This window comes from Podarcis filfolensis (genome assembly GCF_964270895.1).
Source record: "Podarcis filfolensis genome assembly, chromosome: 9".
Classification (NCBI taxonomy): Eukaryota; Metazoa; Chordata; class Lepidosauria; order Squamata; family Lacertidae; genus Podarcis; species Podarcis filfolensis.
Window position 1 is genome coordinate 50,235,986 of NC_139610.1, and position 23,227 is coordinate 50,259,212.

General features: G+C 40.0%; 1 protein-coding gene across 2 annotated transcripts in view; it reads left to right on the top strand.

The window, feature by feature from the left end:
- SEC24D (SEC24 homolog D, COPII coat complex component) overlaps positions 1–23,227 on the top strand; it is a 56,050-nt gene that overhangs the window by 13,696 nt on the left and 19,127 nt on the right. For both annotated transcript variants that reach the window (XM_083571118.1, XM_083571117.1), the window contains exons 7-12: positions 645–756; positions 2,472–2,599; positions 15,255–15,393; positions 17,644–17,759; positions 20,839–20,963; positions 23,034–23,225. In XM_083571118.1, the coding sequence (XP_083427244.1) occupies positions 645–756; positions 2,472–2,599; positions 15,255–15,393; positions 17,644–17,759; positions 20,839–20,963; positions 23,034–23,225 (812 nt within the window). The remainder of the gene's footprint in view (positions 1–644; positions 757–2,471; positions 2,600–15,254; positions 15,394–17,643; positions 17,760–20,838; positions 20,964–23,033; positions 23,226–23,227) is intronic.

A 23,227-nucleotide genomic window follows, 5' to 3' on the forward strand; every position in this document is an offset into this window, starting at 1 on the left:
CGGTGTGATGAAATGATGAAATAGTGTAATCGAGACCATAGCACAATTTCTCAAATAGGAGGAAAACAAAACAATAGTTATTTTAGTTTTACCCATTCAGTTTCCTCCTAGAAAAATTCTGAGGCACTCCTCTGGAATGCAGCTGAATCCTTTCGCTCCAAGTTTTGATCCAGAAATCTTTCCAGAAGAACCAAGCTGCAAAATCTAAGGGAGAATCCAGTTAAGGCACATTCTGTTACCATTCCAAACAAGTTTAATTGTGTATGGTTTTTCAGTTTTGGTCCACACACAGAGTTCCGGTACATCCTCAAATCTCTTGAGAAGTGTGGAGCTCTGAGCAAAGCACCCCCAATATATTTCAGTAGACAAGGGTGTGGCTCCTGGGATTCCTATCTCTTATATCAGAAGCAGGGAACTACTTACCCTCCAGATGTTCCTGAACTCCATCTCCTATCAATCTTAGCAAGCGTGACCAATAGCCAGAGATTATGGGAGTTAGTTCAGCAACACCTGGAGGGCCAAAGGTTCCTCATCTATGTCCATAAATGCTGGATATAGAAATTGTCCTGTATACATAGAAGCCCTTATTCTTGAACCACTATAAAGCTCACATTTCTTACAATTTTAAACATTTTATCCATAAGATCCAGGTTATCGAAAATGACAAAGTGTCCCGGGGAGGTCAAATCTATGCTACCAACATCAGGGGTCAAGTTCCTCCTCTAGTTACTACAGATTCTGTGATCCAAGATCAAGGTAAATAGGAAACCATTTCTGGCTTCATTTCCTATGAGAAATTGAACCCCCCCTTTCTCTTTCTCTTTTGATAGGAATGTTCATGTTTAATTTCTATGATGCCTTTTTAAATTGGCCAGGAAGATATTTTGGCGGGTTGCCTCTGTTTGTCAAGCGGACAGGGCAACAATACAGTGGTACCTCAGGTTACATACGCTTCAGGTTACAGACTCCGCTAACCCAGAAATAGTACCTCAGGTTAAGAACTTTGCTTCAGGATGAGAACAGAAATCGTGCTCCAGTGGCGCAGCGGCATCAGAAGGCCCCATTAGCTAAAGTGGTGCTTCAGGTTAAGAACAGTTTCAGGTTAAGAACGGACCTCCGGAATGAATTAAGTACTTAATCTGAGGTACCACTGTATATAGAAATGGGTTCTTGGTGAATGGTCACAATTGTGGAATTCATTTTCCTTGACAAGGCTGACTTTAAGCATTGTCTGACTACAGGCAGCCCCCCCCCCACTTATGTGAAGGTTACGTTCCAGGCCCCTCTGTGCATAAGTGACATATTGTAAAGTGGGGAGCACCCCACTGTAATATGGAGGGTGTGTGGGAAGGAAAGAGAGATTGGGGGGCGCACCCTGGAAATCACTCGGGGCCACTGCCTGGCCTATTTTGAGCCTGCCTGCCTACAGCGAGCACAGGGCTGAAGAGCCTGGCCACAGAGGGCAAGGGGTGAGAAGGGTACCCAGCAATACTGGCATCAGGATGAGGGTGAAAAGATGTGGTGGAGGGGGGAGAAGGCGCCTCTTGCCCCATACCACTGGTTGATTGAAGGCTACATTCCCTTGTCTGGGCAGCAGCCCCGAATAAGGGGAGGTCAATCTATTTATGTATTTAATACATGTAAAGGCGGTCATGCATGAGTGGGATGCATGTAAGGGGGGTGCTGTATAAACCTTTTTGCTTGAAATTGCTTTTAGTGACTGGGTTTGTGTTGGTTCTTTGTTTAGGATTGACTGGGATTTTCTTTGTTTAGGATTGACTGGAATTTGATGATACTGTTGTGTTTACTGTTTGATCATTAAACTGACAATGCTTTGAGCTGTTAAATCGTAACCAATCCTGATTTTCTTTTTCATAGAACATAATAAAAATCAAAAGGTTTATAAGAAATTACTAAGGAGTTCAGTGGAAGGAGCAAGATGTTGTATTTAAGTAGTGCTAGGCCTCAATCTCTATACTTATTGTGAGATGTGAATTTCTGAAGGTTATTGATGGTGATGCAAGTGATGCAGACTTGCCAGCAGCCGTGACTGCACACCTTTTTTGATCCACAAGTTTTCCAGAGAGAGCAGGATGCATTGCCCCCTCTCTGATTTGGCTTCCTGACAACACAAAGTGATGACATGACTTTGGCATGAAGCCAAGGCCAAGTGACCATAATGCTTCCTGCTTTCACTCTGGAAACTTGTGGATTTAAAACATCAGCCACGGAGCATGAATTGCAGTTATTACAGCTCAGACCACAAAACAAGTGGCATTGGTGGAAAAAGTTGAGGAAGCAGTTTTGAGAAACTTTCCCACCCTGCAATCTCTCCTTTTCCTGCTCTAAAATGTTATGTGATGAACTTCTGTCTCATTATAAGAATTATAAGTTGCTTTTAATTAGCCCTAAACATGCTATTTTAATTTTTTTTACTTCATCAAATCTTCTCATTGTTTTGATTGTCCTAGGTAATGCCAGCCCTCGCTTCATTCGATGTACCACATACTGCTTTCCTTCATCTTCAGATCTGGCGAAACAGGCTCAAATTCCGTTAGCTGCTATCATCAAACCGTTTGCCAATGTTCCATCAAATGAGGTAAAAGAATAAAACTGAAGCTCTGAGAGGAAATGTTTTTGTTCACAAGTTAAGGTTTTCAATGGCTTTGAATTCAGCTGGGATTGACCCTTGGTCTGGGGGAATGATAATCCTTTGACAGGAAAGAACAATCTGTGTGGAGAAAGTATCTATGAAACTGGGCCACTTGTTTTACAAATTTTAAGTTCATGGTATCATCAAGGAGGGTCTGTTGAATTCTCGTAACCTATTATCACAATAAATGTCTTGAGATGCAATTGTCAAGGAGAGCCATCTTTGAACTTTAACAGGATCTTATTTATTTATACTTATTCAAAGATATAAAAAAATGCATACCCATTACAATGTGTCTTTTTTATAATATACTAAGATGAAACAACTACTTAGTCTATAGAGAACAAAGTCAGAAGGAAGAAAAGATGAGGAAAATAGAAAACTTAAAAAAAGATTCTATGGCCTTAATGTTTAGATATAATAGGGAGAATACTTTCAAACTGCATGAACGAAGCTACATGGACAGTTTTATCCTGACTTGTTCTTGCTAAACCATAGTTTTTATCTCTAACCACTGGTCATGTTGACTGTAGCTTATAATGGTTGTAGTCCAACAACATCTGGAGGGCACCATGTTGGGGAAACCTGATTTAAATAAACCTCAGTTTCCTAACAGTTTCCTTAGTCTTCTTGATGAAATTATGGTTTCCTGCTACGTGAATGAGCCTGCATGAGCCTTGGGTTCCCTCCTCTTCTCATTTACAAACCACAAGAGAAGATTAAAAGCATCTACTTCTGATCTTTAACCTGAGGGGTTTGGCAAGTGTGAAGAGCTGTTTCAGATGCTATCAGTTTTCTATATAGTCCATGTACATGAATTTTCCACATGTGAACCATTAAGAGACTTTGATCTGTAATTCCTTGGCTCTTCACACACAAATTCTAAAAGTTGTTTTTTTAAAATTGAATGATGTATTGATGAATATTTAGATAAAGACGTCCACACAGAACACTTGTGGATCCAGGCTGTTCTGTTCATTTCAAATAAAGCGATTTGGGGTTCAACTGAAATAAACATTACAGCTCTCCATGTTTATCAGAACTCCATACAAAAAACAACAGCATTGGATTGTGGCAACCATCTTATGGATCCAATTTTGGGTGTACAAGGATGTGTTGGGTGTGAAGAATTCCTTGAAGAAATAATTTCTCAAACACTTATAACTATATTGCTGTCTGTAGTTCTGTATTTCAGAACCTTGTCTATACAGATTCCTTCTATATTCATCAACAGAATTTCTTTTCGTTTTCCTCGCTCCAATAGGGATGACCTATCAGGGGTATTTATAGGGTATTTCTTTGAGAATACGATATCATTGTTTGACAGAATATATTTTTAGCCGACCACTGCTTTAGCAACAGACTATAAAAATAAAAGCCAGCAGCTATCATGCTAGGCCAGGCGTTCTGCAAGTTTGTTTTGGAGATGTATGACTATTTGCCAAGCCTGGATAAACCAGATGATCTTTGTTTAACATTTTATGTTACTTGCCACTAATATTATCTTGGCTAGAGGTAACATTCTACAAATTCAAAAATCTTATTCCAATTCCAGATAATATATGTATGTTTGTTTAAAATGTCTAAAAAGAACTTGGATTGCTAGCAAATGATTCCCTCCCCCCCCCCCCGTGATCTTATTACAATTAGTAAAATGTACTTTGGCAGGAGACACTGGTAAGTTGAAAGTTCAGTGGGTATTGTTATTGGTTTTCATGTTTATTATGTGTACCACGTGGGACATTTAGGGTGTGGATTACATATAAGTAACATAAATATATTCCTATAGATTAGATTTCATTATTTGTGTAAGATTTCTCTAATAGAGGATGAAATTTCAAAAGCAGGAAGTAAATAGAATAAGAGAAGGTCTTGGAACTTAAGTGGTTCATAGTGTAAATTGTCATAAGCCCCAGTACCTGTTACATACTGCAGGTTTCACTAGCATAATACCAGAGTTTGAAGAGACATAGCATTCTGTAGCTGAGGCTGGTCTGAACAATGCAGTGATCTTTGAAAGCACCCCATTTCATAGGATATTCCACTCCCATTCTGACCTTTACTCCCATACCTATTAGCATTTAGTAGTCCAGACCTTTCAGATTACTGATGGCAGAGAATCAAGACTCTTGGCTGTAGTTTGTCTGTTTTTCAGACACTGTATTTTCATAGGTTTCTTTGAAAACATGGGGGATTGCCTATCTGGGTTTTCTCAAAGCTGACCCCCTTTTTTTCTCTTGATGATGGAGAAATCATTTTGTGTGATTGCAGAATCAGAACTAAAAAGAAAGCTGCTGCCATCTTTTATTTTTTTATTTCCAAATTCATCTAGAAATTGCTTGATAGAGGCAGAATGTGAGTGGCATGGAATTGCACCAAACATGGTTTTCTTTTGCAATGGGTTACAGAAATATGTCTATGCTTTGGATGTACTTTGAGAGGTAAGAATCTAGACTCAACCTGCACATGTTTAACTCCTAGATGTAGACTCCAGTTAAAAGTTTCATCCAATATGTGGACCAGGATGAGTCAGGATGTGGTGGAGGAAGCAGTTGCTGCTGCTATTATTATTATTATTATTATTATTATTATTATTATTATTATTATTATTATTACTATGATGCAGGTGGCGCTGTGGTCTAAACCACAGAGCCTAGGGCTTGCCGATCAGAAGGTCGGCGGTTCGAATTTCTGTGATGGGGTGAGCTCCTGTTGCTCGGTCCCACCTCCTGCCAACCTAGCAGTTCGGAAGCACGCCAAAGTGCAAGTAGATAAATAGATACCTCTCCGTCGGGAAGGTAAATGGCATTTCCATGCGCTGCTCTGGTTCGCCAGAAGCAGCTTAGTCATGCTGGCCACATGACCCGGAAAAACTGTCTGTGGACAAGCATCGTCTCCCTCGTTGTGTGTACAGACCTTCACTCGATGATCTTTGCTTATATACAGAGCTGCTAAACTTGCAACAGGAAGGAAATTTTGTGGTGGAAAGTTGATCATATTAGCGACAAACCTCAGTATTTATTTTGTGGTTGTTGTTCTTTTTCATTTTTGTGTGCCAGGACTTTCTGCAGTGCACATGCTCCCTGTTTCTAGCGCACTGTGGCTCATCTGAATTGCCTAGGTCGATTGATGGTTGGAACGCCTTGCATCTGAGTGCTGAACTAAATAGCACTTTGGAAATCCTGGTTCTGTTATCTTTGAGCTGGTCAAGATCTTGTTTCATGTCTGAATCTAAAGAAAGTAAATGCATGCAGGCCAGGTTTTAGCCCTCTTTGGGGTAAAATGAGTAGGTAAGGGCTGTGGTCTTAGTCACAAGGACAGGCTTTACCATTGGGCAGAATGAGCTAGTCATATTAGGCAGTGGATGCTGGGGGCACAGAGTGGCAGTGTGGTGTTGGACAACAGAACTGTCCCCTGTGCAACCTGCTCTACTTTCCCTAACCTAGCCACTAAAGTGGGGGAGGGGAGCACCTCACCGCTGCTCCACCCTATCTTGGTAAGTTGCAGACACCACCAGTGACAGGAAGACAGCTCTGCCCCACCACTGGCTGCATCAAATGTGTATAGTATTCAGTATTTCAATTCAGCTGTACAGTTCTATTTAAGGACTCATTGAATGGCCAAGTGTCAATGTTTCACCCTTCAAAACTAACCTAAAGGTAGCAATTGCAATTCTGTGCCAGGGGAAAGCTAGTTGACAAAAGGTCTTGCTTCCCACTCAGCAAATACAGATCAGGCCCTGTGCTTTTCATTTGTTTGTTTTTTTGCTCTGGCAATTATATGACAATGTTTTTGTGGGGGGGGGGTTGTCCTTTATTTTAGTGGGCTCGTCTGCACCTCCATTTGCCCTACCTCTTTTCCCCAGGAAAACCCGCAGTTTGCATCTGGATTGGAACATACGGCAGTCAGGTTTTCTGAGGATTGCTGTTTGTTCCAGTTCAGTGGTAAACAGCATATTTTCCAGGGGAAATCTGTGTGGCTAACACAAAACCTCTTGGACCTGTGCCTAGGAAGCAAGAGACAAGCAGAAAACCACTTAGATCCCTGCTTTATAGGCACAGGACAAGGAGAAGTATGGACGAGTCCATATTCTGAAATGGAAACTGTGTTCCGCTCTTTTGCTGCCAAAATGGATCATAAGAGCAGTCATAAATTAAAGAGTGTAAACCCTGCTCCAAGCCTTGAGGGACCTTGCACATTTTACAAAGCTGAATCGGAGGAAGATTTAAGGCACTGGTTTTCAAGAAATCATACAAAGTTTTATGGAGTTTACATGTGCAAAGGAAATATCTCCTTAACTGACTTTACATAAGCACATTTCTATTTAAAACGCCCTACTTCTCAGCATTTTGAGGGTGATGTTTCATTTAAAGATTAATTTCCATGGAACTGAAGGAGCCTTCCTGGGAAATAACTAGATAGTTGTCTGGGTTGCTGTTGTTGTTTTTATTCAGGCCCAAATGATTCTCTCCTTCCTACTGGTTAATGTTGAACATAATTCACCAGTCCTGCTCTGCATAGGCTTCTGCTTCTTAATTTTGATTTATTTATGATAAAATATGAAGTTGACACTTTAGATCTGCAAAGTGATCAACACTTCCTGTTGCGTGTTGAGGTTCCCATGCCACCCCCCAAAATAATGCACACATCACACATAAATTTTTGTTTAAGGTTTTTTGGCATAATTTTGGCCACAACTTTATTCAAAATACAAAAATGTGAGTGGTTGCTTAGGCATTGGTTATGACTATCTGTCCTTGCCCCAGGAACAGAACTGACTTCCGGATTCCAGCGGAAGCCAGTGTGGGAAACAATTATTGGGTGAGAAATGAAGCTGGGCCTCAGTCCCTCACTTCTCACCCGCATGTTCCTGTGGGGCTTGCACAGCCCAAGTCTGATGCCAGGGACAAGGACAAAAAGAATGGCAATCCCCTGGATTCCTTTAACGGAATTCCCTTTCTCCAACACCATTGGAGGGGTAGGCACTTACCCCTCCACCAACCAATTTTAACCAATGCCTAACCGCCAACCTTACAAGTTGTGACGATTTGCTACGCAGTAGGCAAAACCAAATGGCACCAGCCAATTAGCCAGATGGCAAAATTCCTACCAGGCCCCTGCACCAAGGCAGATGACCCCATGACAGGCATAGCAAGGTCAAGCAAACGAACCCCCCCCCATTACAGGGAGGGTGGGCGGGTGATCCGGTGCAAACAGCCAAGAGGACGCCCAAAGTTGGGCATCCAGCATTTAAAACCTCTGACCCCACCTCCAAATTTGGCAACATTCAATTCTCCCCAGCGACCCAATTAACCATTTCGCTGCCTGGGTTCTTCGCCAAAATCCGCCCAGCAACAATGGCGTGGCTTGTATCCCCAACTGCAACACGTGCTCTCTCCTATGGAGAACATGCTTTCTCAGACACTTTCCTGTATATCTAGTCACTAATCCTGTTTTCCTAATGGGAGAAGAGAGAATGAGTTTGTTATATGATAGAACAGAATTTTGAATCTATGAACCCCACTTTCAGTATGAAAATACTATTTTGGGGACCATATATGCAGGGCTGGTGCTATCATTAGGCCAACTAGGCAGCTGCCTATGGCCCAGACCTCAGAGGGAGCACTACTGACCTTTGAGAGGCACAGATTTATACAGATAAGTTTTGTTATATCTTATAAATTTCTGATAATATTTTACTTATATTTTTTCTACAAGACATCTGTTTTTGAAAACTGAAGTTAGCAATTTGGGGTGTGTGTAATTAGTTAGCCTTACTGCATGTATGTCCCATTATAGGCATAGGAATTATTTCCTGAATGTGTTTAAAGCATCAAGAAAACCAAATTAATTTTGGGCTCTTTTGCTGGGCAGGCTTGAAGGATGCAAAGAATGAAGGGTACAGAATAAACTTTTAGTTAACAGAAAATATCCTTTATTTTATGCCAGTGGGAAACAAACAGTGATGGTGCTTGGAGCAGAAATTAGAAACTTGCAGATTTTCTCAGAACCCTTGTGTAATGGTTTGTACAAAATCACAGATACATGGTATTCTGTTAGTTCTATATGGACGGCTGCAAATATCAGTACAGTAATCCAACCACATCAGTTCAGCCCTGAGTGAAAGCCATGGAAGGCAAAGGCTTGGTATGGAAGCAGAGGCTTTGTTGTAAATTGTTGTCATGACCTTCTGATAACAAAGTTAAAACTATAACTCTCTTATTAAAGTAGCAATTACCCATCAGTTATGCATACAAGCTTTGTTCAATTTCTTTCCTTTCAGTTCCTGCATTCTGATTGCTTCTGTTCACTGACATTTTGGAGACATGTTGTCTAAGTACAGTTTCTTGATTATCATCGTGCATTCCATTTCATGTTTCTGCTTCCATCATTGGTTAATCCTGACTACTGACCTTCCCTTGATAAACAGTGTGGCCTATCATCCAAATAACAGTTCAGCACTTCAAAGCTGAGAAGTAGTTGCATGTACTTTGTCTTGTTAATTCAGCCACTCTCCCCTTGGACTCCACAATCACTAGAATTTGTGGTATTCTACTCTGCTGTCAATACCAAGCATATCATACATTTGTAAGAATGTGTGTGTGTGTGTGAGAGAGAGAGAGAGAGAGAGAGAGAGAGAGAGAGAACACAGAATTACAAAAATAAAAACGTCGCCTTGTGAAGATGTACACATATAAGATATTGTAGAAAGCAGAGGACTTGGCCTGTTTTAATTCTTTTTTCAGAATGGACTTTGTATTTGTTAATCATGCATTGTACAATGCATTTGCAATATCTACTTAAAGAAAAGTTGTAATACTAGAATATTGTTAATGACTTTATTACATGTATTCCCTGCTGTGTCATAGTACAACCAATTGTTGGTTCCATGCATTGTCTCATCCCATTATCTAAAAACAGCCAGATCCAAATGATTTTGAAGGTTTTAGTTGCATGGATCTTCAAAAATGACAAATTTTGCATAATTACATAGCCATGCAACTTCTAAAAAAAAAAATACTGAAGGTCACTCACATCTGGCTTATGGCGCCAATTCTATAGATGCCACAATCCCAATTAAAATGGTGTCTTTGACAATGGAATGTGGTAATAAACCTTTAGTTTCATGCATTGGCCAATGTTGTCTTGGTTCCCTTGGCTTTGTTTTGTGGATTTAATGTAAAAGGGTTTTATTTGCCTTTTTGATTTCATGCTATGCCGGTGACATAGAAAGTGACATTATCACTTGACATCTGTGAACATGTTGACTGCCCAGGCATGCCTCTGTTACTTCTTACCTCAAAACAAAAAAATTTTTTCCTGCCAGTAGCACCTTAAAGACCAACTAAGTTAGTTCTTGGTATGAGCTTTCGTGTGCATGCACACTTCTTCAGATACACTGAAGAATAGTACTACACTGAAGAATAGTACTACACTGAAGAATAGTACTACATTGAAGAATAGTACTACTTCAGATAGTATCTGAAGAAGTGTGCATGCACACGAAAGCTCATACCAAGAACTAACTTAGTTGGTCTTTAAGGTGCTACTGGCAGGAAAAAATTTTTTTGTTTTGACTATGGCAGACCAACACGGCTACCTATCTGTAACTAATTCTTACCTCAAATGATGGATGTGAGGAAAATTTGTGTTGGCTGTTCTTAAGATGGGTTCATCTTTGTCTTAACAGCATTCACACACTATTAAGTTGCAACATACAATAAGAAAGTCTTTGACCACTAAGGCAGTTTTCACCAGAATCACTTCATCTAATTTATAAATGACACACAATGTCACATGTATGATGATGTCACTCTGACCAATGCTACCATATTCTAAGAACATAAGAGCCTGCTGGATCAGTTCAATGGCCTATCTAGTTCAGGATCCTATTTTCCCAGTGGCCACACACATGCCTATGGGAAGCCCATAAGCAGAAGTCGAACGCAAGAGTACTCTCCCCTCCTGCAGTTTCTAGCAGCTGGTATTCAAAACCACACAGTCTCCAATGAGAAGCCAGAGCAATAGCCATCATGGCTAGTAGCCATTGATAGCCTTTATCTCTATGAATATATCTAAACTTCTTTTAGTCATCCAAGTTGGTGGCTTCAGTTCCTTTTCTTAATAGAATTTGCCTTTCTCACAGCTGCTGAGCACTGGGTTGACATCTTCATCTACTTTGATCCCAATGTTTTGTTCCTCGTCCTCAGCCACTGCCAGTTCAGACCACACTGTGTGTATATGTGAAATTAAGTGGAGTTTGCCACAATATGCTACTGCTGCTGCTACTGTTTTGATAGCCCTGAACAATTTAGAATCACCAGTGAGCCTCAACACCTTACTGCTTACTCCTAACCCTGGATCATTTATGAATACGTTAAAAAACATGGGTCTCAATATCAACCCTTGGGGACTCCGCTTTCTATATTCCTTCATTGAAAGGACTGCCCATTTATTCCTTTATTTTGCATCCTGTTAAGTATCCAGTTTCTGATCCATGGAAGGGCCTTTCCCTTTATCCTATGACCGCTAAGCTTACTCATGAGTCTTTCGTGAGGTACTTTTCTCAAAGCTCTTTGAAAGTCCAAGTCCACTGTGCCAACAAGTTCACCTCTATCTATATGGTTGTTAACACTTTCAAAGAACTAAAATAGCTTAGTCAGACTGGACCTACCCTTGAAGAAGCAATGCTGGTTTTGCTTCAGCAAGGCTTGTTCTTCTATATGCTTCATTATTTTATCTTTAACAACACTTTCCACCAGTTTTCCTGGAACAGACATTAAGTTAACTACACTGTGATTTCTATAATTCCTCCTAGATTTCTTTTTTTAAAATTGGTGTTACTTTGGCCACTTTATAGTCTTCTTATATGAAGGCTGCTCTTAGGGACAAGTTACATACTTTTGCTAGAGGAGCCTCAATTTCACATTTGAATTTGTTGAGAAATTTCAGGTGAATATAATCCAGACCTGGCGATTTGCCGGTTTTTATTTTGCCTTTTAGGCCTAGAATTTCCTCTCGTCACCACCATTTGCCTCAGATTTCTAAGGCAGAAGAGGCTGCGAATCCAAGTTTGATGGCCTTCATCTTATATGATACATGTAGGAACAATGCCACACAAATTGTTAACCAGAGCTGCATATGCCTCACTCCTCCAAAGAATCCTGCAAACTGTAATTTGTGAAGGGTTCTACAAATTGTAGCATTGTGAGGGATTATATGGTGGAAGCAATGTACTGGAACCATAACTTGTTTTTAATGTTGATTAGATACAAAATTGTGTAAATAGTATCAGTTGTAAATGCACTTTAACTGTTCTAGGATGAACATTTGTATACAATATAAATATGAGAGAAATTGGCAATACATGTCTAGCATTTACCAATCTGATTAGGAAAAAAGTATCCTACTTTACTCTGGGGGCACTACAAATTTTACTGGTTGCTTAAGATTTAACAATAAGCACAGGCCCTCAATATCTCCTAGTACACAGTGCCACCTACAGAAAGTATGGTGGATTAAAAAGTGTGTGTTCCAAAATCTACACATCACTTTTATTCTCATAAGAGAATTAAATTATTTCTTCACCCCACCCCACCCCAGTATGAGTACAATGTGTGTACCGCATTTTAGTCAATTCAATAAGATATGTGTGCATTGCTATCAATTTACTAGGATGAGTGAAATGACAATCATGCATACAAAATTGTTGCCTTATTACTGTAGGCTTAAAATTAATTTTAAATCTCATATGTAATCATCAAAAAAGAAGCTGCTGGCCATAGATCTGAATTTGTAGAAAACATTTTTTACAGGTTGTTGATTTTGTATTACTTGTGTTATCATTGGAAATATTGAACCAAAAAGCCTTAGTTTAAAATCCAGAAGGGGATGACTTCAAGGAACCATAAAACTCAACCAAAATAATTGCTTCTAACAACCACGATGGCAATCTCACATTGAGGAGTGTAGATTTAAAATAAATAGGACATTACTAGAGTAAGTGGTTTCCTAAAAACATGAAAGTTGAACGGTACTATTTTGGGGGTAACTAGATAATTCCTGCAATGAGTGGGCATTTTAATCTTATTGCAGAGCAGCTTGCATGTATTTACACATTTAACTTAGTTTAAATGGGTGATGCTGTGGCAGCTCTGATTATATGATAACACTCCCACTCACACAAAAAAACTCCTATTGCTTCTAGTTGTACTCTGGTTGCACTATAGAAAGACAGTGTGGGTGTTTCCTTTGAATGCCTGTATTCTAATTTAGTACTGCTGACATCTAAAAAAGGAAGAAACTGAATACAAAACTATTTAAAAACACACAGTGCTAATTTTGCCTCCTTAGGGACGCAGCAAGAACGGAAAGTGGGGCAACCCACTCCAAATATGATGATAAAAAACCAAGCTGATTTGTTTTCCTTTTACTAAACCTGTCTGTAGCAATAAATTGGATACAGGCAAGGAAAAAAATATGTCTGCAAGTTCCTAACCTTAACCAACGACTTTTATGAGCATTCTTATTTGTATGTTGAGCCTTCTGGTTTCTGGAGACACTTTTAAGATGATGTGTTTATTACAGTTTCCCTTTTCACTTTTATAAGTTCACTGAGGTTCATTGTCCATTGCAAAGCAGTATCCCAACAAGAAAATATGTATGGGAAAAATACATATTTGCATGTATAAGGAAATTAATGAAACAACCCTCATCACCTCTAACCAAACTATTTGTGTGTTGGGCACAATCCAGCACAAAATAAATACTTAACCCTGTCCAAATCTAATACCAATTAGCAGTAAGGCTTGCTAAGTTTAGTGGAGTTTGTTCATAAGTATTGTATGTAGGATTATAGACATAGGGTAAAATCTGTGTTCATATGCTGGTGGAACAGACATAGTTGGTGGATTGGATGCCCCTCCCCTGCTTGCAGTCCCCTGGGCACCCATAAAATCTTCTCTGGAAGATTGGGGGTGGGGGCTACTAAATATTGCTGTTGCAAACCTCTGCTCCATTCATTTCAAATTATTTATATCCTTATTAACTTCTGTTTCCATTCTGCCACTGAAATATATGAAGGCTATCCATCATGAATGCTTAATTCTTTGGGCATTGGTTCAGAGACATAATATTTGTGACTCCCAATGCTGAAAAGGCAAACTTTCGTCAGTTTAAAAGAGGCTTGTTTTTTCAGCTTCAAAGAGAGATCCATATATACTATCTAATCTGGATTGTAGCATTGGTCTGGAAAAATTGCTCTTTGACATTTTATATCAAAGCGCAGAAATTTGCCTTTCGCCGGCAGAAGTTTTCCTGCTAAATTCCCATTACACGATCAAAACATTTCAAGAGCCATTCTTCTTCTCCCACCCCAGAATGTATCTTGTTAAATAGCAAAATGTTAAGCATACTTTTTGTTGGATTGTTCAATTTGGTTTACTGGTAACAGGTTATGTTTTCAAAAATGAAGAAATGTTCATTGTAGCGTGACATTCTTGGTGAATTGTCATATCAAAGTAGCATTTTAAAACAGGGGTAGCCAACATGTTATTTGGATGTTGGACTATAATTCCCATCATTATTGATCTTGGCTATGCTCTCTGGAGCCGATGAGAGTTGGAGCCCAACAACATACAAAAGGAAGCTCTTCTGTTTTAAAACTTTGGTAGAGGAGATAGTATTTAGCACACATGCAATCATATTTTGCAAAAAGGTTTTTGGGAAGACTGAAAACTAATACTGGGAGAAATATTTATTGAAATAAATAACAAACTTGTACACAGTGTGAACACAGTGTGAACTAGCAAAAAATAAATTAGACAAAGCATTCTCAACAGTAAAAGAGAGCAAATTAATTAAAAAAAAACATTTTGTGTGGGCCATGGACATTTCTTAGAAGAGACCCTATAATCAATGGAACTTACTTCCAACTATATATTATCACTCTTATCCTACACAATTATGTGGGGTTAGTGGCTTAAATGTTTGTTTACAGTAGGTATGATCCAGCCAAAGTTAAGCATTTTTAAATCCCACTTGTTTCAGTGGGAGAGATTTGTGCTTAATGCTGCCATTAAAATAAGGTAACTTTGAGTCGCACGAGCTTAGCTAACTGTATTGTTCCCTAGTAATTATACATAATGCTTCAGTAAACTTGATTGGTAATCTAGAACTTCTCCATTGTAAAGAGTTAGCATGCGGTGATCTTAGATTTCCTTTCACTTGCTTCAGTTAAGTAACAGGGAAAAGATAAGCACGGTTTGTGAACTAGTGAGAACACCATTTTCTTCACACAGGATGTGAAGAAGATGTATTTATGAATCAACGCTCTGGCTTGGCTCTAACATAAAAATCCTTGTTGAGAATGATCCAGGTGCTCCTTTACCATTTCCCTTTCATACTCTCATTGCGCAGCAGGTTTTGGCAAAGAAATCCTGGTTTCTCAAACCACAGTTTCCCAGGCGATCCAAACCAAGGACTCAGCTACACAGCTGCAATAAGAATACGAAACCAGCAACAATTCGAAATTGATTGGTGCTTTGGTAGTTTAGTGATCTTGTTTAATCTGCAGCTAAGTGGTTTTCTTAATTCTCCGTAGACACCCCTTTATGTGGTAAATCATGGTGAAACAGGACCTATTCGATGCAACAGGTGCAAGGCTTATATGTGCCCCTTCATGCAGTTCATTGAGGGTGGAAGACGATATCAGTGTGGATTTTGTAACTGTGTGAACGATGGTAAGTAGTACTTATTTATTTTGAAATAATGGAAGCCATTTTCTAATCAAATGTGAAACTACTTAGGTCTTTATTTTTATTTTTTAAAGTAAGTTTTTGAAGACTTTGTTTCATTTTCAGGCCAATCTGCATTGACTTGAAAGTCACATTAATTTAGATACCTAAGAAAGTAAGTGAGCCCAAGGTTGCATTCCAAAGTAAGGATCTGAATCTTGCTAAAACTACATGATGGATTTTTAAAAAATATATACTAAATGCTTAACTTCGTGTGAACCTGAATTGCGGAATGACTCGTACATCAGAATTTTTATATGTGGTCTTCATGCTCTTTTAGACCTAATTTTGCTATGGACTTTCCTTGTGTCATCCTGGATATCAGAATGGAATTACTTAACCATTTGATCCAGGAAAATGGATGTCGCTGGGAAGAGCACAAAACAAAGCTCTTGTTTTCTCTAGCCTGAAAGCTGCGAAGAGTTAGAAATTCTTGCATTAAGAAAATGCTCCTTCCAGGATGCAATCATCTGGAATTGGAAAGGCATAGGCATTTTGGCATGCAGAATAAACTTTAAGAGCAAAACCTGTGTTGAGCTTTTCACTGGCTTTCCCTAGGGAATGCATATGTATGCACTCAACAAGGATGATCAAACTATTATGAGAAAATGTACCTGAATCCTTTGTTCTGAAAAGTTCTGTAAAATAATATGGCTGCTGTAATGATTTACGTCTTGTCTGCAATTTCATTAGATTGAATAGGTATGCAGAGGAGGTTATGCCATTATATGAGATTATTTTCTGAGCAGGCTGAAAATGTGTTTCAAAGGGGGAAACATATTTTAACTGCCCAGAAAAGAGCAAATGTTTAGGTTGTTGCCTCCCTTTATGACAGAGGATTTTAATGGTTAAATCATCCATTAATTTTCCCGTGATGGGAGTTGCTTTGAACGCAAGATGCCATGCCATATTTGTCCAAGTGCAGTTGCATGTGACTCATAAGTACGAGTTCCTGAGCTTTTGGCTGGTTCCCAAGACTTTGCCAGAATGAGTCTTTCGAGACGTTTGTATCTAGTTGGATTTCCTCAGCTGGATCAAAGTGGCAGCAGAGAGCTTTCCCTAATACAGTAATCTTTTCAACTCTGAAACATGAACCTCGAAAGACTTATGCCAACTCTTGTTTGTCTCAGACCTTAATCTGCAGAATGAAATAGAGAGAGAGGGCCGTCGGCATCATGGGCTGTTAACTCAGCATGAAGTTCTTACAAATGCCTACTATTTGCATAGCAATAAGCTACCAAATTATTATTTAAACTGATATTGCAGTAAAAATAGAATCATTTGCACTTTTGCAGGGCCTTTTCATCTGTATCCTTTCATGCACTGTAATTAAAGCTTCAAGTACTCATCATAAGCAGAGGGATTAAGAGAAAATTGCCCAGTCTTGCTGAATAGGTGACTGGCAACAGTGAGACACTAGTGAGTTGTTTTGCATCGGGGACTCTGAGCGAAAATTGTAATGCAAACTTTTGTTTCAATGTTGGAGAAGGAAGGGCACTGGGAGTCTTAAAAGAGCCACCAAATAAGACTCATGTTTATCCTATTTATACCTGCCCTGGGATTGCAGAAGTATGAAAAAAGACACCGGGCTTTGTCCCTGGCTTGCAGAGCAAGGGCCCCAGGGTGTGCGTTTTATTGTTGCAATCTATTCTAAACTGCCTTGGAGAACATTCACTTGAAAGGGGGTGCATAAACATTTGAAGTAAATAAGCAACCGAGCACCCTAACAGCTGAGCAAGGGCTTATCCACAGTCACCCAAAATGTTTCTAACTTATTTTTAAGAATTTTGTCATTTTCTTGTTCACTAGTATTAAGTCTTCCCTGAACTATCATGATATTCGTAATAGACAGTGGAGTGGAGAAGGAGGTTGGACCTAGTGCTATTTGCCATTCCTTGCCACCCACTTTTATAAACTTAAACAAGATGAGTGCTTTGTTGAAAAGTCTGAATTAGCAAATTTCTAGCTTGTATTGCATTTGAAGCTGCCTTATATGGGGCCAGATTATGCATTCACATGGCAGTTTATTCTACTTACATGATGTTACCCTACCTCTTAATTTCCACAATATATTTGAGCTTTCCCATGATGTAAAAGCCACTGCCAGAACTATAGTGGAATATAGCACACACCCAGAGCCATCTGTGTGTTTAGCAAAAGGGGAGAAATCAGCTTCCTGTTTTTCTTTTTCTTTAGTTCCTCCATTCTATTTTCAACATCTGGATCACATTGGCAGAAGAATAGACCACTACGAAAGGCCAGAGTTATCTCTAGGATCATATGAATACATTGCTACTTTGGATTATTGCAAGGTAAGTCTGTTCAGCCTGGAAAACAGTTTGTAAACTTTGTGCTAAATCAAGGAGAACCCATTACATTTGTAAAACACACACACCCAAAATGAAAGAAAGAAATGAAAGAGGAAGTGAGAGACTCACTTGCATGGATTATAGATGGAGGAAAGAGCTCTGCAGATACTTATTAACTATTTGTTGAGGAATTAGGTCCCTTTGATCAGTGAGGCTTACTACTAGGTAAGTGTCCTTAGGGCTGCAGCCTTAATGTATACCCTCCAACATTTCTCTGAGAAAATAGGGACATCCTAAGGAAAACTGGGACATTCCAGGTTCAAATAAGAAACCAGGACTGCTTCTGTAAATCTGGGACTGTTCCTGGGAAATAGGAAAACTTTGAGGGTCTGTTACTGGTTTAAGCGTAGTCTCTAGTTTTAGTCTGCACCAAAGTCAAGGTGATTATGTTGTTGTTTAGTCGTGTCCGACTCTTCATGACCCCATGGACCAGAGCATGCCAGGCACTCCTATCTTCCACTGCCTCCCGCAGTGATTATACCCAGTTCTAAATGCATTAGGTGAAATCCAAATAAAGTTAAATGTCACATAAGTTCACATTGATTTTAATGTGGGTACTCATAGGCGTCTGCTTGGCTATTGTGAGAATAGAATGCTGGACTAGATGAGCCTCTGACCTGATTTAAGTGGGACATAGAGTTGTTTACTGTTGCAAAAACTGTTATGTGTGCACAGTGCATACTCTGTAAGAGCATTTCCATTAATTTCAGTAAAGGCACTCTGTCCATACCCTTTCCTTTTGCGATTTCAGAATGTGTCCCTCGGTTAAACTGACTGGACATCTTGTACATTTCAAGGCAACTATTTGTACACGTACAAAATTGCACAGACCTCTCAGTCAGGTTGCATGGGGTTAAGCTATTTTCATTTTACACAAGGTTTTAATTTAACCGTTGACAGTCCCTTTTTACTGTTGACGCTCCACATTGTAAAGTCTCTCACTAGAATGGTACATTCATGATTTGGGGAGAGTGTATCGAATACAACAAAAGCATAATGATGTATTTCCCTCCTACATTGAAGGAAAACCACAATTTTTCTTTGCCTTATTGAATAACAGTGAGGATGAACAGCTAGAAAAACATTAACAAATAACAGCTGTTGAGTAGTGTTGCAATTCTTTGGAATGGATTTAGTAAATGTAAAATTTTTGCTTTTTCAATAAATGTCTCGCAAGAGTGCCAACTTAGCCCTGCGACCAGGGGTGCCTAGAGCTGTGGGTGCCATGCAGTGTGAATGGCCCTGGCACCGAAATTTCTGGGTGCCTGGCCCCTTCATGGGGATTTTTGTGGGTGCTTGGGCACCCTGGGAGTTGGCACCTGTGATGTGTCATGAATCTCTCCAAGGTCTTTTCAAAAAGTGCTATAGAATTTACATAAGTTATGAGAATGTTTGTCAGCCTGCTGCAAATGCAGAAACTGCAACAGCTTTTGAAAACTTCAGATCTCCACTTACATTGCTGTAGCTCACATATTTTACTGCCGGGTGTTGCTTTGGAGTCACTTGGAAATGAATGAAAGGAAAATAAGGGTTGTTATGGCTATGCTGACAAAAATCCTGCACTCGTTATCACCTTTGTTGCTGATATGTACTTCCATCTTACCATATCCATGATTAACCTGTGAATGTTTCGATGAACTTTAACAAGTAAATTATAGGCCAGGAAGTGACTTTCACAAAACACTGAACACGTGCAAGCGCTCAGGCTGATTGTTTGTTTGATAATGGAAATGTTAGGGGAGCCTCTTGTGTGTACATTCTGAAACCAGGAGTTTGCAGTGCTGGGGTTGGTGTGGAAAGTATGTTGTTTATCATCTTTACGTTCTTGGAGCGAAGGTGAGACTGCAACTGATTGCAACGGATACCTGATATCTCAGTTGACTCTCATAAATTGCCTTGGCTTTCTTTAAAAGAGCTCTGAGAAACATTTGTGTCTGTTTCTTTGAGTATTTGCTTATACTTTAAATTTCTAAAGTAATTAGTCTTCCAAAAATTGCTGAACGTTGAGTATAAATAGTGGAGGTATCAATGTATTTGATTCAAATTTGGTGTGTGTGTGTGTGTGTGTGTGTGTGTGTGTTATATGATGCTTCACAAGAGAAGCAGTAGCATGCAGAAATCTGTAGGTTTCTGCAGTAGTTGTGCCTCTTGGTTACATATATGACACTTGTTAAAGGATAAAAACTACCTATTGAGAACCAGCCACATGTTGCATTAACTGGGTGCATGCATTTTAATGTGCCTCATTTTACCATTACAAATAACAGGCAGATCCAGAACCATAGTGCACGGGGACATAGCCCTTTTTCTTTTTGCCATGGTCCCAGTGAACATCTTCTCCACATTCACCAGCACTCTGAAGCTGCTTTTTCATCTGGGAAGCTGTCTCTTAGGGTGAAATTCTGTGTGTGTGTGTGTGTGTGTGTGAGAGAGAGAGAGAGAGAGAGAGAGAGAGAGAGATTTCAGTGTCACCACAGTGCATGGGGGCCACCTATGTGTGCCGATCCCAGTGTCTCTTTCTCTCTGCCAACTTTGGTTTTTTTTAAAAAATAAAAACAAGATACATGTGATGCATGCTTTTAACCTATTGTCTACTTGGGATTGTTCATCAATAAATGCTGAAAATCTGAACTTTGTTTTCTGATTGCTACAGTCATCTGAAGGTATATATTTTTGAAGCTTTTAAACTGGATAAATAAAAGCTTCATACAGAATGAATGAATGAATGACTGAATGAATGATTAGAACGATGAAAAATAAAAATGGGGAAGCTACTTGTTAAACACCTAGGTATAAATATTGTGTGAGGGGGGAAATATTTGTCCAATTCTTAACAGTTTTACTGAAACACAACTTTCGTCAGTAAAAAACATTATCCTAAGGCAGTGACTTACCCGTGCAAATAAATAAGCAAAATGATTGCCCAACAATTATTAGGGTAGTCTGTGGAAATATCTGGGTGGATTATGAATCTTCGGTAGGTATTTCCCCCCCCCCTGATTTCTTTTTTTCTTTTTTGTAGAACAACAAGCCTCCACAGCCACCAGCCTATATCTTCATGATTGATGTTTCCTACAATAACATAAAGAGTGGCCTTGTTAAACTTATCTGTGAGGAACTGAAGACTGTATTGGATAGACTTCCAAGGTAAAGACAACAGTAAACTTCTAGTACATTTAGCACCCTTGGTGGAGATGTAGTAACTGCCAGGTAAAAATTCTTTAGTGTTTGCATAGTGTTTCCATGCTCTTTTTTCCCTTCTGGATATCACTTTCTTGGGGTTCCCAGTTTTGTTGGTTTGAAAGATTCTGCTCCTCATCAAGCACTGCAGCCATGACATGAATGGCACGGAATGTCTTGGTTTGCTCCCTCCTCCTCAATGTTGTGACTGCAGAATCCATATGTACTCCGTCTGCTGGTTTTGCTGTGCTGTAGGAAGGTCAAACTCCTTCAGTTCTGTTCAGCTTGTTCAAATAATTAATGCCTTCCTGTGTCCCTCAAGAAGGCAAGCATTCCAATACTGTTTGAGATGCATGCTCTCTAGCATGTTTCGACAATGGCACACGAGACAAGGGAGCCACAGTCAACCAGTGCATATTGATGTCTACACTTCTCCCTTGTTGCGAGTGGGAAAACAAGCCGACTTTAAACCATGGCTTCAAATGTTGGCTTGATTTGAAGCCACTAACCCTGGTTTCTGGGTTTTCTGTGATTACATGTTGAATCTTTTGCCACTTGCGTGTATTATTGGCTTACAGAACTAAACCAGGGTTTTTGGCTCCGTGTTGGGTGCATATGCTAGTGTTTAATTTGTATACATTGGGCTACAGTCATACCTCGGGTTACAAATGCTGTGGGTTGCACGTTTTCGGGTTGCGAACGGCACTGAACCCGGAAGTACCAGAATGGGTTACTTCCGGGTTTCGGCACTCGTGCATGCGCAGAAACACAAAATGATGTCATGTGCATGCGCAGAAGTGCCGAATCGCGTCACATGCATGCGCAGACGCAGCACTGTGTGTTGCAAACGTGCCTCCCACATGGCTCACGTTCGCAACCTGAGGTACTTACATATTGGACAGGAACTGGTACAGAGCTGTGGTGGTGGTTGGCAGAAGTGAGATTTGCTTTTCGCTCCCTTTACTCATCTGATTATTCTGGACGTATTTCCTCTTTCTCTTCACTCCTGCCCCGCAAGCTTCAAACAGGTATTTAGCTTAAAATAAAATACTAACACTTCAGGCTCCTGGTAGTGTACGTTCATCTGTTTAAATGTTTATCTGGCTTTCCCCAACCCCCCAATTTGAAATACAGTAGTACTTCAGAGGGCAGAGTGGGGGCAGGGGTGCCACACAGCATTTTCCTGCTTGAGGCAAAGTGGGATGTGCCACCCCACTCTCCAGCTCTGCTGTGCCATCTTTGCCTCAGCTCTGCCCACCTATACCAGCAGCAGCACCACGCCACCTCAGCTGCTGACAGAGAAGTCGAGCCGCCATCAGCGCTGATTTCTGGTGAGACCTTGCCAAAATCTCGCAACATCTCTCTCGCACTGTGAAATCTTGTGAGATCTTGCATCACAGGAAATTGGCACCAGTTCCAGTGGTGTAGGTAATGGAGCACCCATTGTGGCACAGCCTTGGGGGCTTCCGCTGCCTGAGGTAGCTGCTTCATCCTGCCTCATGGAGAAAGGAGGCAGAAAGGACTGACTTTATGACTGTCACAAGGACAGCTCAGCAACACTCGTCACATCTGGGTTTTGCTGAAGCCATGGGGGGGGACAGCTGCCCTTGTGCTGTTTTCTGAAAGAAATGTGGCCAAGAAAAGTGTGAGTACAAATTCATAGTGGGCTCACTAGTAACACTAAGGCTGCATGCACACCATACATTTAAGGCACAGCTCTTCCCCCAAATAATCCTAGGAACTGTTGTTTACCCCTCACAGAGCTACAGTTCCATGCACCCTTAAACTACAGTTCCCAAGATATGTGTGTACATATCCTATTGATGCTCAGATATGGCCTTTCATTCACTTTGTCTCAGGCTAAAATCTAAGTCTTTCATAAAGATTGTTTCTTGTTGTACAGTTTAGACACTCGTGATATGACAGTTAATATTAATATGGTAATTAATAAAGTTCTCTTTCCCCCCTCCTCCATGCAAAATAATGCTTTTGAAATTTAACCTGCAGCTGTGTTTTCTAAAACCATTTCTCTTCCAGGGAGGAGCAAGAGGAGGCTTCAACTATTCGGGTTGGATTTGTCACCTACAACAAAGTCCTCCATTTCTTCAATGTAAAACGCAATCTTGGCCAGCCTCAGATGATGGTGGTCACTGATGTCAGTGAAGTGTTTGTCCCTTTACTGGATGGTTTCCTCGTCAACTTTCAGGAGTCAAAAGCTGTCATAAACAAGT